Source organism: Bos mutus, chromosome 14 (assembly GCF_027580195.1).
Source record: "Bos mutus isolate GX-2022 chromosome 14, NWIPB_WYAK_1.1, whole genome shotgun sequence".
Classification (NCBI taxonomy): domain Eukaryota; kingdom Metazoa; phylum Chordata; class Mammalia; order Artiodactyla; family Bovidae; genus Bos; species Bos mutus.
This window is the reverse complement of record NC_091630.1, coordinates 44,564,913-44,581,024: the sequence shown is the minus strand read 5'-3', so window position 1 is coordinate 44,581,024 and position 16,112 is coordinate 44,564,913. Positions and strand designations below refer to the sequence as shown.

The 16,112-nt window shown below is 40.1% G+C and overlaps 1 protein-coding gene across 5 annotated transcripts in view; it reads right to left on the bottom strand.

The window, feature by feature from the left end:
- Positions 1-141: 141 nt before the first annotated feature.
- The window catches only part of JPH1 (junctophilin 1), a 103,245-nt gene continuing 87,274 nt past the window's right edge, over positions 142-16,112 (bottom strand). The window contains exons 5-6 of one of the 5 annotated variants that reach the window (XM_070382228.1): positions 13,185-13,280; positions 142-160 (exon numbers count right to left, since the gene is read on the bottom strand). In XM_070382228.1, coding sequence (XP_070238329.1) covers positions 13,200-13,280 — 81 coding nt within the window. In that variant the 3' untranslated portion in view covers positions 142-160; positions 13,185-13,199. Of the gene's footprint in view, positions 161-10,875; positions 13,281-16,112 lie in introns of those variants that run through there. The other 4 variants (XM_070382226.1, XM_070382227.1, XM_005910508.2 and 1 more) reach the window with 4 other exon arrangements.

The following is a 16,112-nucleotide window of genomic DNA, read 5'->3' as shown; positions in this document are numbered from 1 at the left end:
GCCAGGCTCTTCTGTCCATGAAATTTTCCAGGCAAGAATACTGGAGTGGGTAGCCATTCCCTTCTCCAGGGGATCTTCCTGACCCAGGAATCAAACCTGCATCTCTTGCATAGTGGGCAGATTGTTTACCGTCTGAGCCACCAGGGAAGCCCTGAATAATCTGTAAAGAGAAGAGCAAATAGTTGCATATCAGTGGGTGTCTTCTCTTTACACTCAGTGTATAACTTGATTACAAAGTGTTCTCTTGCACTTTGGACCTGTATATCCAATGCCATCCTCTCCATTGGGCCTATCTTACCAACACCTCAGGTCTCAAACCGAATTCAGTGTCTTCAGTTCACCTGTGTACATCTGTTCCTCCTCCCACCTTCTCTGTTCTGGTTAAGGCCCCTAACAAGTACCCAGTTGCTCTATCTTGAAACCTGGGTGTCATTCTTGTTGTTTTTTTTTTTAGAAATTTGCTAAGGGAATATTTATTAAGAACATAATTCCACTTTTGTCCATTTCTATTCTATACCACTATTTTTTCTCAGTTTTATATCATTTTAATGTTTTTTAATTCACATATTTAAGGTACATTTGATGAGTTTGGGCATTGGTGTATACTGGGGTTATTCCTGAATCCAACTTTTCCCTTACCCTCCACACCCAATCAAACACGACTTCCAGTTAATGCTGTCTCCTTGGTGTTGCTCTGATCTGTCCAGTTCTCTTCACCTCCACGGTTGCCACTCTAAGGTATATAAGCAATCAGGAACTCTTCTCTTCTAAGGAGCTCCTAGCATTCATTCTGCCATCACTTATTCTAAATGTCTGAAAAATATTCAATGTGTTAAGATACAAATTGTTTTGTTGTGGTAAGACCACTTAAGATCTTCCCTCTTAATAGACTTTAAGTGTAAAATAGAGTATTGTCATCTCCAGGCAAAATGTTGTACAGCAGGTTGTCTAGAACATCTTGTTTGTGTGTGTGATAGTATTTTTTAAAAGAATAATTTATTTTTAATTTAAGGATAATTGCTTTACAATATTGTCTTGGTTTCTGCCATACATCAGCACGCATCAGCCATAGGTACCCACCCTCTCGAACCTCCCTCCCACCTCCGACTCTACTCCACCCCTCTAGATTGTCACAGAGTCGTGGTTTGGGTTTGCTGAGTCATCCAGCAAATTCCCACTGGCTATCCACTTTACATACGGGAGTGTGTGTGTTTCCACGCTACTCTCTCCATTTGTCCTACCCTCTGCTTCCTCTCCTGCATCCATTCGGACGCAGTCTATTCTGAATGTCTGCATCTCCACTGCTGCCCTGCCAATAGATTCATCGGTACCTAGGAGGTCTTGTTTTACTGAAACTTCATGCCTGTTGATTAGAAATCATTTTCTTAACCAAGATAGATGATCTATTGGCTTTCTTGGATCCATCATCAAATTGCTTGGCAATTTTTACAAAGGCATTCAGCCCTAATTTTTGGCAAATGAAAATGACTGTTATCTAAGCTTCTAAAACTATTGAAGACTTCTTACTCTTCCTCAAAATAGTCACACCTCTACTTTAGCATAGTAATATTAACACTTACAAAAAAAAGTAAGACAAAAGAAATTGGGGGAGGTCATATCCTCATGGCGAGTTGTGGAAGATGGCTGCTGCTGCTGCTGCTAAGTCGCTTCAGTCGTGTCCGACTCTGTGTGACCCCAGAGACGGCAGCCCACCAGGCTCCCCCGTCCCTGGGATTCTCCAGGGAAGAACACTGGAGTGGGTTGCCATTTCCTTCTCCAATGCATGAAAGTGAAAAGTGAAAGTGAAGTAGCTCAGTTGTGTCCAACTCTTAGCGACCCCATGGACTGCAGCTTACCAAGCTCCTCTGTCCATGGGATTTTCTAGGCAAGAGTACTGGAGTGGGGTGCCATTGCCTTCTATGGCTACCTTATATTAATAACTAATTTGCCCAAGTGGGCAAGGTTATTTCAGTTTTATTAATTCACTCATTAATCTTACTGAACATATATGTATACCAGGCTTTATTGGGGTAGAGACATGGGACAAATACCCCACCAATGAGGAGCACGCAGCCTTGTATTGGAGACAGATTTGAAAATCAGATGATTTAGGCAGTGAAGTGCTAAGAATCAAGCAAGGTGGTCTGGAGACATTGAGAAGGGACATTCTGATAAGAGTCTGGGAAGGCTTCCCAGAGCTGGAACGTAAAGAAGATCTGGATTTGAGATCCAGAGCTGCCTGCAAATCAAGCCCTTTTTCCATTTCAGCTAAGAATGTAATCAGTGTGGCAGGCACTGGATTTTCAAAAATCTCCTTACTTTAATTTGCATTTCCCTGGTTGTCAGTCAGGTTGAGCACCTTTTTACATTTATTGACGATGTATATTTTCTACTGTGTGTTATCTGTTTTTACCATTTGTGAGAAGTCTTAATGTTGAAAATAAACTGTGTGACAGATAGGGGACTTGTCTGATGCTGATTGTAGGATGGATTTTGTAAGTCCTACACTCATCTCCTGACAAAAATTAGGATCAGGATGTTTTCCTAACCATCCCCCTCGCTGCTTCCTGCCAGTATCTGCCTTCTCTCTGATAACTAGGTTTCCTCTTCTAGCCTGATGGCTGCTGAAGAAGGTCAGCTGGACCTGATGGAATCTGTGTGCAGACACTATCGTCTTTAACTGCACAGTTTCTGCTTCTGTCAAAATGAGGGGAGAAGGTCTACACAGATGGGCAGAGGGAGTTATGTGCAGGCTTGCAAATGTGAGCGCTGTCTGATAAAATGCAAGTTTTTGAGTGTGCAAGTCTTAGAAAATGAGGTCCAATTTTATTTCTGGTTTGTGAGAAATATCTGTAGATAAAATACTGTATGGATTTTTAGAATGCTGTCATTCATGTATTAGAAAGTGCACTGCCTTCAACCTCAGAAGTCAGTGATTCGTCCCAGTTAAGCCTGAGGACTCAGCCATCCTGTGGTCTTCTTGCCTGATGACAGCCAGAAGGACTGTGTCCAGTGCTCCCACCTCTTGATGGCCAGAGGGCAAAGCCGCTGACATGTAGGGGAAGGAATGTCCAGGACTTGGAGAGAGAGGCACTTGGGTGGGAGTCTTGGCTCTGCTCTTTATCAGCTGTGTTTTGTTAAACAATTCTCTTCAACCATCTGGACCTTGGTTTTCTTATGTGCAAAATGTGGAGAGTATGTTGTAGGTTGTAGAGGTAGTTTAAGGATCAAATAACATGATTGCTGGGGCTTCCCAGGTGGCTTAGTGGTAAAGAATCCACATGCCAGTGTAGGAGATGTGGGTTCAATCCCTGGATCAGGAAGATCCCCTGGAGAAGGGGATGGCAACCCACTCCAGTATTCTTGCCTGGAGAATCCCATGGACAGAGGAGCCATAGAGTCTCAAAGAGTCGGAAATGACTGAGTGAGTGAGCATGAGAAACATGATTGCATTACACGTTAAGTATGCAAGTGTTCTTTTTCACTCTTCTTTCCTCTCTTGAGGACACCATACACACAGCCAAGCAAAGGGCTTTGGCAGTACTTGGTGCTTGATACTTGTGTACTGCTTGATTCCATACAGCAGTTGTTCTCAAGAGTACAGTCCCCTGGCCAGCAACATCCTGCACTTGTTAGACATGCAAAACCCGGACCTACTCCATCAGAGACTGTTGTGGGCTCAGCAGTGTTTGACTAATGCTCGTTAAAATTTGAGAACCACTGAAAGTCTCCTGCCTGCCGTGGTCATTATAGTATGAGATTTGGGAAAAGGGAAAAAATAGTGTGTGTGTTTTAATAATATAAAAGCTATTTAAAGTCCCAGAAGGTGACTTTCATCCAGTGTCAGACTGTCTTTAAAATAGTGAATAAAATGTTACAAGCAGGAGCGCTGTTTCCTGTTACCCTTTGGAGGAAAGCACCCAGGTTTAGCTTAATGCAGGATTTGAGATAAGCTCTCTGGACTTGGATGATCACTTAACTGGAACAGATAACTTCTTGCCCTCTTTTCTGTCCTTTTTCTTATAAATATTAATGACAGAACTTGTAAACTAATGGTTGCTACACTAACTACTCAGCTCTGGGAGATGCAACCTGGTATTTTGCCATGCTATTATTTCTGATTAAATATATTTTAATTTAAAGGCACAGCCATTTGCCTGTGTTCATAACCACAATGATTAAACATAATAGGCACATTAACATACTTCTGGGCATCAGTGAAAATCTTGACACTCTACATGCAGCAGGAAGCTTGGTCCTACAACCAACAGTGTAATCATCGTGGCCAGCCTTTTTCCAGCTTGTTTCTCATACATCTTAATTGTACCTTTTCATTATACAATAGCAGACATTAATGAATAATTGTACCTACTGTATATAATGAGTGTTTCGTGTTATTAAATATTCCTAAGCTTCTTATGAGAAATGAGTCAGTACTCATCACTGTACCATCTGATGGTCATTAGGAGCTTTGATTTTTGAGTACCCTTTGCTTTTGGGAAGGAACTCATTTAAAGTGTAAAGTACAACTGATTCTATATGCCAAATATATTCCTTAGGTCAGGACCTGATACTTAAGGATCAAAGAATTTCAACACAGTTAAACATCAATGATCATTAAGAATAAAACAATCTAAGGGATAGAAACAAACTTCATTTTACACTTGACGAAGTAGATAGTTTCCTTTTTAGAGAATTGCAAAATGGGACAGAAGGCAGGAATCTTTTGTCAGATAAAGAACCAGGAACAGAAAAATAGAAAATAGCTAATTGGCTGGGGCCACAGAGTCACCCTTGTTTGGGGTGAGAAGACCCAGGCTGGCTTGATGGTTGGTGGACTGAGTGTGTATATTTATTTTTAATTTTTTATCTTTTGCTGTGCTGGGTCTTTGCTGCTGTGCAGGCTTTTCTCTAGTTGCAGGGAGTGGAGGCTACTCTCTAGTTGCGATGCACAGGCTTCTCATTGCAGAGTGGGCTTCAGTCGTTGTGGCACAAGGGTAGTGTGGCTCCTGGGCTCTAGAGCACAGGCTCAATGGTTGTGGCACATGGGCTTCGTTGCTCTGTGGCATGTGGAATCTTCCCAAACTAGGGATCAAAGCTGTGTCCCCTGCATTGGCAGGCAGATTCTTATCCACTGAGCCAACCAAGGAAGTCCTGGGATGAGTATATATTGCATTTCTTGTCAAATGGAGCATTTGCAGGGACCAGAAGGTATCTGGTTTTGGTTTCCTGACTTGGTATTCCTGGCAGGAGGGGCTCCATCTTGGGCCAAGAAGTTTATCAATGGAGTAAGTGCAAATTGCTAACAAAGGTGAGACTATTAATATTACCTACCATACACTGAATCTAGTAGGTGCTAGGGAGCTGACCGAAATCACCTACTTTGATTTGTAGAAAAACACTATGAGGCAGATTTTATTGTTCCCATTTTACAGACACCAAAACTATCCTTGAGGGTCCCAAATGGACATATGATGTTTGGTGCTGGCATAGCCAAAGAATATAAGGATGAGTCAAAAGGAAGAGTGTGGCTGGTTTCATAAAACCACATCTGAGAAAGTGGTGGGCCTGATGTAAAGCCTTCATAAGTTTCTTCTGACTTCACATCCTCAGTTAGGCTGAGCTGTTTGTTACACCGCACTGGTGCACTCTGTGTGTCTAAGCTTGGCCCTGGTGTGGGGAGACGGATAGGAAACTCTGCTGCCATGAGGTGAAAAGGAGAGCTGGGGTTTCCCAGTACACTGGGCAGTGTACTGAACGCACAGGCAGCAGGAAAACTCCTGAGAGCTTGGAGTAGAAGAGCAAATATTAATAGTTTTGAGTGCTTCCTTTATAATTTACTGAGGTAGTCTTTGGAAGTCAACACAAATATGTATAGATTAATAGTTTGAGTGAAGCAATGAAGACTTTAAAATACCATCTTCTAGGATCTTTTCTGGTTAGTGCTACCCCTTTTGTGAAGGAAAAAAATAGACATGATTATTAGGGGAAAAAATGGTAAGATCTTAGAAATATTCAAAGCCATGGTGGCTCAGATGGTAAAGAATCTGCCTGCAATGCAGGAGACCTGGGTTTGATCCCTGGGTCAGGAAGATTCCCTGGAGAAGGGAATGGCTACCTACTCCAGTAGTAGTCTTGCCCGGAGAACCCCATGAACAGAAGAGCTTGGTGGAATGTGGTCCATGGGGTCACAGAGTTGGACATGACTGAATGACTAACACTTTCACTTTCAATGGAAGAAAGTCAAACTGTACAAGTAAGGAAGTATTAGGCTTCTATTTGCAATTTCTGGGTTAATCCTAGAGATCAGGTTCAAACAAACGCCCACACAAACTTCATTTACAATGTACCTCTTACTCCAAAATACCAAGCAACTTTGTATTTAAGAGCTAAATGTTTATTATTCAGTATTTTTTAAGATTCAGAAATAAATATGTAAATACCTCACTAAAAGTTATGAAACTTTTACATACATTTAACATTTAGGATTTTAAGTACATTTTCCAGAACTTTTTAAAACGTTGGGAGTATAGTTGCTTTACAATGTTGTATTAGTTTCTGCTGTACAGTGAAGGGAATCAGCTATATAGATACATGAATCCCCTCCCTCTTAAGATCTCTCTCCTAACCCCCATCCTCAGCCCTCTGGATCATCACACAGCACTGAACTGAGCTCCCTGTGCTAGCTATGTTTTACACAGGGTAGTCAATCCCAGTCTCCCAATTTGTCCCATCCTCCCCTTGCCCCATCTGTGTCCACAAGTCCATTCTCTGTATCTGCGTCTCTATTCCTGCCCTGGAAAAAGGTGCACCATTTTCTAGATTCCACATATATGCATTAATGTCTCTTTCTGACTTTTGTATGACAGACTCTAGGTCTATCCACATCTCTATAAATGACATTATTTCATTCCTTTTTATGGTTGAGTAATATTTCATCGCACACACATGCACACACACTCACACACTCTCTCTCTCACACACACACACCCCACATCTTCTTTATCAATTCACCTGTTGTTGAACATTTATGTTGTTCCCACATCCTGGCTGCTTTAAGTAGTGCTACAAATGAACATTGAGGTCTATGTGTCCTTTTAAATTATGGTTTTCTCAGGGTATGTATGGGATTTCTGGGTTATGTCGTAGTTCTATTTTTAGTTTTTTTAAGGAACTCCCATACTGTTTTCCCGGAGAAGGCAATGGCACCCCACTCCAGTACTCCTGCCTGAAAAATCCCATGGATGGAGGAGCCTGGAAGGCTGCAGTCCATGGGGTCGCTGAGAGTTGGACACGACTGAGCGACTTCACATTCACTTTTCACTTTCATGCATTGGAGAAGGAAATGACAACCCACTCCAGTGTTCTTGCCTGGAGAATCCCAGGGACAGGGGAGCCTGGTGGGCTGCTGTCTATGGGGTCACACAGAGTCAGACACGACTAAAGTGACTTAGCATAGCATAGCATACTGTTTTCCACAGTGACTATATCAATTTACATTCCCACCAACAGTGCATAAGGGTTCCCTTTTCTCCACACCCTCTCCAGCATTTGTTTGTACATTTTTTGATGATCGTCATTCTGACTGGTAAGAGGTGACACCTCGTAGTTTTGATTTGCAATTTTCTAATAATTAGGGATGTTGAGCATCTTTTCATGTGCCTCTTGGCCATTTGTATGTCTTCTCTCGAGAGATATCTATTTAGGTCTTCTACCTGTTATTTCTTGAGTGGGTTGTTTTTTTGATATTGACCTGCATGAGCTGTTTATATATTTTGGAGATTAATCCTTTGTCCATTGCTTTGTTTGCAAATATTTTCTCCTATTCTGAAGGTTGTCTTTTCATCTTGTTTATGGTTTTCTTTGCTGTGGAAAAATCTTTTAATTAGATCCCACTTATGTTTTTATTCTCATCACCCTAGGAGGTGAGTTGAAAAAGATCTTGCTGTGGTTTATGTCAGTGTTTTTCCTATGTTTTCCTCTAAGAGTTTTATAGTGTCCAGTCTTACATTTAGGTCTTTAATCCATTTTGAGTGTATTTTGCATATACTGTGAGGTAGTGTTCTAATTTCATCCTTTTACATGTAGCTCTCCAGTTTCCCCAGCATCACTTATTGAAGAGGCTGTCTTTTCTCCGTTGTATATTCTTGCCTCCTTTGTCATAGGTGCGTGGGCTTATCTCTGGGCTTTCCATCCTGTACCATTGATCTATATTTGTTTTTGTGCCAGTTACACTATCTTGATTACTGTAGCTTTGTAGTATAGTTTGAAGTTGGGGTGCCCGATTTCCTCCAGTTCAGTTTTTCTTTCTCAAGATCCTTTTGGCTATTTGGGGTTTTTTGTGTTTCCATACAAATGGTAAAATTTTTTGTTCTAATTCTTATGAAGGATGCCATTGGTAATTTGATAGGAATTGCATTCAATCTGTAGACTGCTTTGGGTAGTGGAGTCTTTTCACAATATTGATTCTCCCAATTCAAGAATATGGTATAAGTAAATAGATAATATTTAGTATTTTTAAGGCTCAAAAATAAATATATGTAACTTTTAAATACATTTAACATTTAGGATTTTAAGTGCATTATTCAGAACTTGTGATAGGCTTCTGTAATTACATAAACTGAGTAGAACTCAGGAACTTATGGAAATGGGCTCATGGAACCCACACTGTTACCTTGAATTTCATCATATTGTCTGCCTTTTCATGGCTGGAAAGTACGACAGTGTGGAATAATGGTAGTCAATATACTGAAATGAAAAAGCATAGTCATACCTGGGACTCTGTTACAAATATTTACAACTTTTTGGCTACATAACCTTAGGCAAGTCTACCTGCAGGAAATCTTTCATAGGGACCTTAAAAGACTAATGAGATAAGGAAATTCTTTGTAAAGCAAATGTCACATTCTCTACCAAAAATCACATTTCAGTGTAGAGAAGGAGGTCTGTAAGTATGGTCTTTGATTTTCAGAGACAGGGAGACTCACAGATCACCACTGAAGAACAACCTCTGACCTACGGCATGATTAACCTTTATAAAGAGGCCTTTAGTGGGATCTTACTGTATTTTAAAAATTTGAGACACACGAATTAAATTCTTTCCCAGTTCCTCCCATTAGTAAAAGCTAACGTGGCCAAAGCAGTTTCTCTGCACTAGATTCTATCCTAAGCACTTAATGTAAATAAGTTCATTTCCTCCTCAGATCCACCCTGGGAGGTCAGTGCTATGGTTCTGCCCATTTTACAGGGAGCACGGATTAGTGAAGAATCCACAATCAATCACAATCACAGCCAAAATTTCATTCATACTACTGTTAATCAGTATTCACTGCATTCTATACATTTTGATATTTTCTCTTACTCCCATATATCAGACCCCTATCGAGAGAATGTTAGTCTCTACTCCCATATATCAGACTCCTATGAGAGACTCCTAAGTACTTCTCCAGTATTTGGGGAAAGAAGGACATGCTGGACACAGATAATTCGTAAACCTGGGATAATCAAACATAGCCTGATGAATTGTTACACTTTCCTGGCGGATATGCACGTCCACAGTGCTTGTGATATTGAAGACATGAGTCTACACGTTTTTCCAAAGTCTGGGGTGGCTGGGTAGGGGCTGTGCGTGTGAGCAGAAACCCAGTGAGCTGCTCACGACTCTTGAAATAGTTATTGCATGAAAAGGGCAAATCGAATATTTTCCAGATTTCCCAACCACACAGTCTTCACCCTAGCTTTTGGCTTCAGCCACTGAAATCTGTGGTTTGGACATGAATCTGGAGTCGGTAATTGTTCTAGCACCCTGTGCTTCTCCTGACTGCTTCACAGTAGTTTGTTCTCTGTTCTGTTCCTGGAGGATTTGCTAGGAGAGGAATCATCTGAGTTGATAAATCTGTTAATACCTAGAGCCAATAACTCTGCGCGTTATGTTTGTGGGGATCTTTGATACCTTAGCTCGCAACAGGAGTGACCAATTTGGGATTTAAAGGTGCTGTGGCAGCTTCCTGGGAAGCTGTTCTAGAGAAACCCTTTTTATTATTCCTCATAGGCTGCAAGTTCTATTTGCAGCAGGTTTGTTGAAGTATAAATTTATTCATGCTGCTTGTACCTAAGCAGCAGGGGCTAGAGTAATATATCGATTTCTCTGGCCCACAACAAAAAACTAACTGCAAAGTGCCCGTGCAGGAGATTTACTTCAACTTGATGTTTTCCTTGAAAACAGGAATGGACTTAAAACCTAGGATAAGGCACTAATACAGTTAATGACTCTGGCTGGTGGCTTAGCTGATAGAATCCGCCTGCCAGTGCAGGAGATGCAAGAGACATGGGTTCGATCCCTGAGTTGGGAAGATCCCCTGGAGAAGGAAATGGCAACCCATTCCAGTATTCCTGCCTGGGAAATCCCATGGACAGAGGAGCCTGGCGGGCTACAGTCCATAGGGTTGCAAAGAGTTGGACACGACTGAGCACATACACAATGGAGGCAACGAGCAGAGCCAAGAATCTTATTTTGCAAAATTACTTGAAAGGCCCAAGGTGAAAGAAACATAGAAAAAAAAATGGTGCAGCACTGTGACTTTCTGCCAGGTGGATTCTTTGAGCACTTTGCTGCGCCCACCCCCCCATTTCTATTATTAATTTTTCAGCAGATCTTTCTTTCAACACCATCACCATCAAAAAATTCCACATAACTCAAGACAGTAATTTACTCTTAAAGGAAACACACCTGCAACTTTATTAATAACCAACTTTTTTTTTTTTATTAGAGCAGATACAGTTGTGAAAACTGTACATTATACATTTTGGTTTCAAGGATTATAAATAACGGAACTCGCAGGTAGGGAGTTCTTTTTCACAGCAAGAAACTTTAAATAAACAAAGTCATGTTTTATTAAGTACATTGGCAGACTTCATGTGCTGTCCAAAATGTAGAGTACAGTATAACAACCCATTAGAAAGAGCCTTTCATGTAAAATACAGCTGTGCACATTTTAGAAAAATACCAACAATTTGAGCTTTGTTTTAAAAAAGCTTATAAATCATACATATATTTATAAATGGAACCAACATGCTCACTTTATAAACATATCCTTTATTATCTGTTACCCATTACTTCCAAAGCATTACACATTTGAAATAAACACTTAAGATTAAATATTTTATTTCGGTTTTTTTAAAAAAAATCAGCTTTCCCAGCATCAAGAGCTATGGGGTTAGGAAGGAGCAGTGAGAGTATGGAGACCGACACAGGAACTGAAACGTTTCTTGGGTAAAAACGTACTTCCTAGATTTAAAAGTCAAAGGAAAATGTAAAAAATAAATATACAAGTTGTAATTTTCATTTGCTCTCTTTCTGCTTTCTTCTTTATTCCATATTGGTCACACCCAGGAGTTTCAACATACTGAACTTCTGCAAAAAACACCACTGGGTCACTAGCCTGCAGGTGACATTCACTCCCATCTGTGCTAACATATGACTTCTCTCTTCTGTATTGAAACGGTAGCAAATAAGGTAAGAAGAATCTGATTAAACCATGCAGATCGTGAAAATACTTAGGAATAGCTCCCTCTCCTCAATGTTTTACCAAGATTGAATGGATAACTTTCCTCCCCTGATTTTCTTTTTAAATAATTATATAAAGCCCACATAGTTTCTCTAAATAAGCATGCTTCTGAGTAATAAAGAATAAATTATAAAACAGCAAAAAAAAATCAGTTTATGTCAGACTAACAAAGGACTGCAAAAGACAGATACTTGAAAATTGTCTACGCCTTTAAAGTGTGAAATAAAATTACAAAAGGACTTTGAAAAACACGAAAGGCATAAAATTGAGAAGCACTGATTGAACAAAGCTTTATGCTCTACCTGAATGTATTCAACGAAAATTTGTAAGTTGGGGAAAAAAAAAAAGAGAAGAGCAGTTATTAATAGCATCTTGCTTAACTTTCATGGGAATTAACATAGCCACTGACAAGATTTTATTTGGTTGGTAAAGTACGTCAGCAATGAAACTGAATCCTTTAAACACTGATTACTGCAACCCATGCAACATTTTGACTATACTTCTTAGAATTCTGTTGTCTTTCAGCTTTTAAAATTTAGCACCTCTGAAGTGCATAAATAAATTCATCTCAGTAGCTTTAAAAATGTTTAAGTGATTTCTTAGGTATAATGCCTTCAAATCGCTAAATTTTAAACAGCCTTTTACAGGTTTAGGAAGACTAAAAATGACATGAATGATGTATTGCTATCAAAATAAACACATTTTCTCTAGAATTCTGTTGTTTTCTTTTCCTCGAGATGTGACACGTGTGCTTCCTCCGGCCAGGACCGCACGCTGTAGGTGACCACACATCAGATTTAAGTAAACAGCAGAAATGAACAGAACCGTGCACAAGCCGACAAAACCTTCTCTCCCGGGACGTTCCAGGAGATGAGAAAGCAGCAGGTCGTGGCATAAGACTGGTGAGTGATGCTGCTGCCTACTTCCTCTACTGAGACAGGAGTGAATGTTGGAACCATGGCCGCAGCAACACAGTCCTCCGACCGCATTCCTAGGGCGGTCGTTTGTTTCCCCAGCTCCCTACTAGCAACGTCAGATGGTAAAATAGTAAGGCAGCTGTTGACTTCCATCAAAAAAAAAAAAAAAAAAGCAGCTCCATACATCTCCAGTTTAGTCACACTCTGCTAGGACAGATGGAGTAGCCAATGCCAAGAACTTCGCCGGATGGGGCTGCTTCAGCAGATGTTAAGAAAGAATGATTATTAAGTTTTGCTCTCCAACATGGTTGCCTGCTTCAGCTCCCAGAGGACCCCATAGCCACAACGCCTTCCCAGGGGGACTGGACAGGTCCTCCGGTTGAATTTTCCATCTTTCTCTCTCTCGTGAGCCCATCCTAATTCCAAGCCTCCTTCCCTGTGTCTGAGTCTGCCTGGAGTGTGCCATTTAAAGGGCTGATGACACCACTGCAGAGGACCGTGGGCTCACACCACTAGTTGTCATGACTTCACCGAAGGGTCAAAACAGTGATATCATTAAGTAACTATGTTGAATCATATTCAGGCGCAGCCAAAATTAAATTGAAGGACAATGCACGGTTGTTTAAAAAAATGTAAATCTGAATAGGGGAAAAGAATGTGACAGATTGTGATTTTATATAGAAATTAAGGCTATTCTTACCTTTCCTAATTCCAATCAAGTTAGAAAGTGAACAAAAAGAATGGCCAACCCGATATTCAACAGCATGACGAGGATGATCATGATTGAATTAGGGCCCTGGAAATCAAACAGAACAAAACAGAAAATTCTAAGTGTCACCTTCCCAAGTTAATAGCAATAGTTAAATTAGCTCACAAAACCAATTACCAAAAATACTTGAAAAGACACAACACAGTTGCAGGTCCATATGGTCAAAGCTACGGTTTTCCTAGTAGTCATGTACAGGTGTGAGTTGGACCATAAAGAAGGCTGAGTGCCTAAGAATTGATGCTTTCAAACTGTGGTGCTGGAGAAGACTCTTGAGAGTCCCTTGGACAGCAAGGAGATCAAACCAGTCAATCCTAAAGGAAATCAGCCCTGAATATTCATTGGAAGGACTGATGTTGAAGTTTCAATACTTTGGCCACCTGATGTGAAGAGCTGACTCATTAGAAAAGGCCCTCATGTTGGCAAAGATTGAGGGCAGGAGGAAAAGAGGCTGGGAGAGGATGAGATGGTTAGATAGCAGCACTAAATCAATGGACATGAGTCTGAGCAAACTCCAATGGACAGTGAAGGACAAGGAAGCCTGGCATGCTGTCATCCAAAGGGGTTGCAAAGAATTGGACATAGCTTAGTGTGTGAACAACAACAACACAGTTGCAGTAAATAAAGCATGAATAATGACAACAGTTCTAAAAGGTATAAACTAAAAATAGCTATGCTGTATTTAGATGGAGTCATCTCTGAACTTTCATACAAAAATGAATCTAATACTGATTAAACAGTATTTTAAAATACCTTAAAACACTAGGCAACAGTCTGGGTGAGACACAGCTCACCATAATGGGTTTAAAACTGATGGGAATTAGAGATGTATTTTTGTTAGGTAGGGTGTAATTTGGACTAGGAAGAAATCATTTCCTCATCAAGGCAGCTGGGAACAGGAGAGTGAAATCTGAAGGATGGTGAGGCTGCTCCGGGAAAGTTCAGGAAAAACTCAGGAGGAGGTTCTTTGACTCTTCTTTTTCCTGGTCTTCTTTTTGGATACCATCCTTTCCTTAAGGTAAAAACTACAAGTGGGAAATTGAACCCTTTCGTAAATTACTGTGCAAGATCTAATTTTTAATTTCTCTGCTTACAGCCACAGCATTTCAGAAACCAAGTTATATTTTAACAAATCACAGAATCGTATTTTTTGTAAGTACCACTATAATAAATACCACACAGTCTAAAGTGCCCCAAATTTACTTTCTTTTTTTTTAAATACAAAACAAAACCGTTGTATGACCCATCTGTTTAGATCTGGTTGTGTTTTGCTATCTTTACTATAAAGAGGCATTCTTGGTGTTAACTATTAAAATAGTGTCTAATTCTTAAATAGCATTAAAAGTGCTCTAAAACTTGCCTTATAAGGGAGGTGGGGTAGGTAGTTGTATTCTCATTTTACGGACGAGCAAACAGTTGTACTATAGTTGATTATCCTACGGTGAGACTGTGTCAGTCTTCAGATGTTGTAATGATGTGATTTGTTGGGGGTGGTGAGTGAGTAAGGGAGGCTGGAACTGCCATTGGTTAGTGCTCATCTCACGGGGTCCAGGGCTTTAGTCCCGTGTCCTTCATGGAGGCCTCCTTTCTGGATAAGGCCACATCCTCCCTGGTAGAGGTCAGAGTGCCTCCTCTTTCTGTGTCCTAACACTTCACACTACTGTCCTTTCTTGTTAACTGCCATCTTTTCCCCTAGACTGAGTCCCACAGGGGTCCTCCTTGTTCACCACTGTGTACCCACACATAAGGGCTGTCCAGTTCATCCAGACAACCAGTCTTTAATGAGAACCCACCTTCCACTTTTCCAAGTCCTATACATGTGGTGGCTGAACAGATATATTCACTGTATTAAATGAAGTACAGGGTGATTCATAAAATCAGGGTGACAGAGAGGAGGAATAAAAATGGGTGTTATGGAGGGATTCTTAGAAGAAAAAGCCTAGTTCCTAAACTCCAAGTAAAGGGGAGGAAAATAATTCTTCACAGTGTAATCCAAAAAGGTAAGTATCTTGCCCAAGGTTACTCAGCCAGTTTGAATAAATTAGAACTGAGATTAAACAACTTTGGTTTGTTCACTTCAGAACTACATGTTCTTCATCTCTATTAAAGTCACAGGCCTTAGTTTAAAAATAATTTACCATCAACTTCTTTAAAATGGCATTTTCATCGGTATCCTATAGTATCAGAAAAACATCAGATAATGACCAATGCGTCTTTTAGAATAGTTGTGTTCTAAATTAATAGGAGAGTACTAACCTATGTAACTCCTCAATTATGGCTAACTTAGAACACATAAATAATGTAGGGAAACTCTTAGAACTCAGAAAATAATTGATGATCTTTCAACGTTATTAGTCAGGCTGGAGATGACGGAAATGCTATTAATATACATACTGAACAGACTTTGCTCACTGAATGTGTTTAGATTTTCTTAGGAATGTGTTAAGAATTCTGGGATTCTTTCAACTCTTTTGGATTAGTGGATTTCATTTCATAATTCTTCAAGACAGTGAGTGATAATGAAAGAAGACAAGGGAAAGTAACGTCAAACCAATATGATGCAAAGTCCAGTGACTTACAGGGGACCCTGAGAAAGCAGAATGATAGAGAAAGTACCTTCAGTAAAGGTGTTCCTGGACCTTTCACTCCCACTCTATGAGTCCTTAAAAGGTTCCATGAATTTATCTAACTTTTTGAATTGGTTAGTATTTTGGGTTTGTGTATATTTATACAGACATAATTTTTACTGAATAAGTATTTCTCCCATATATATTCTAATATACACATACATTTATCCTACCAGTATAGATCTACTTATAAAGCTATTTTTAAAGATGACTCAGAGATAAGAGTAAACTGGCA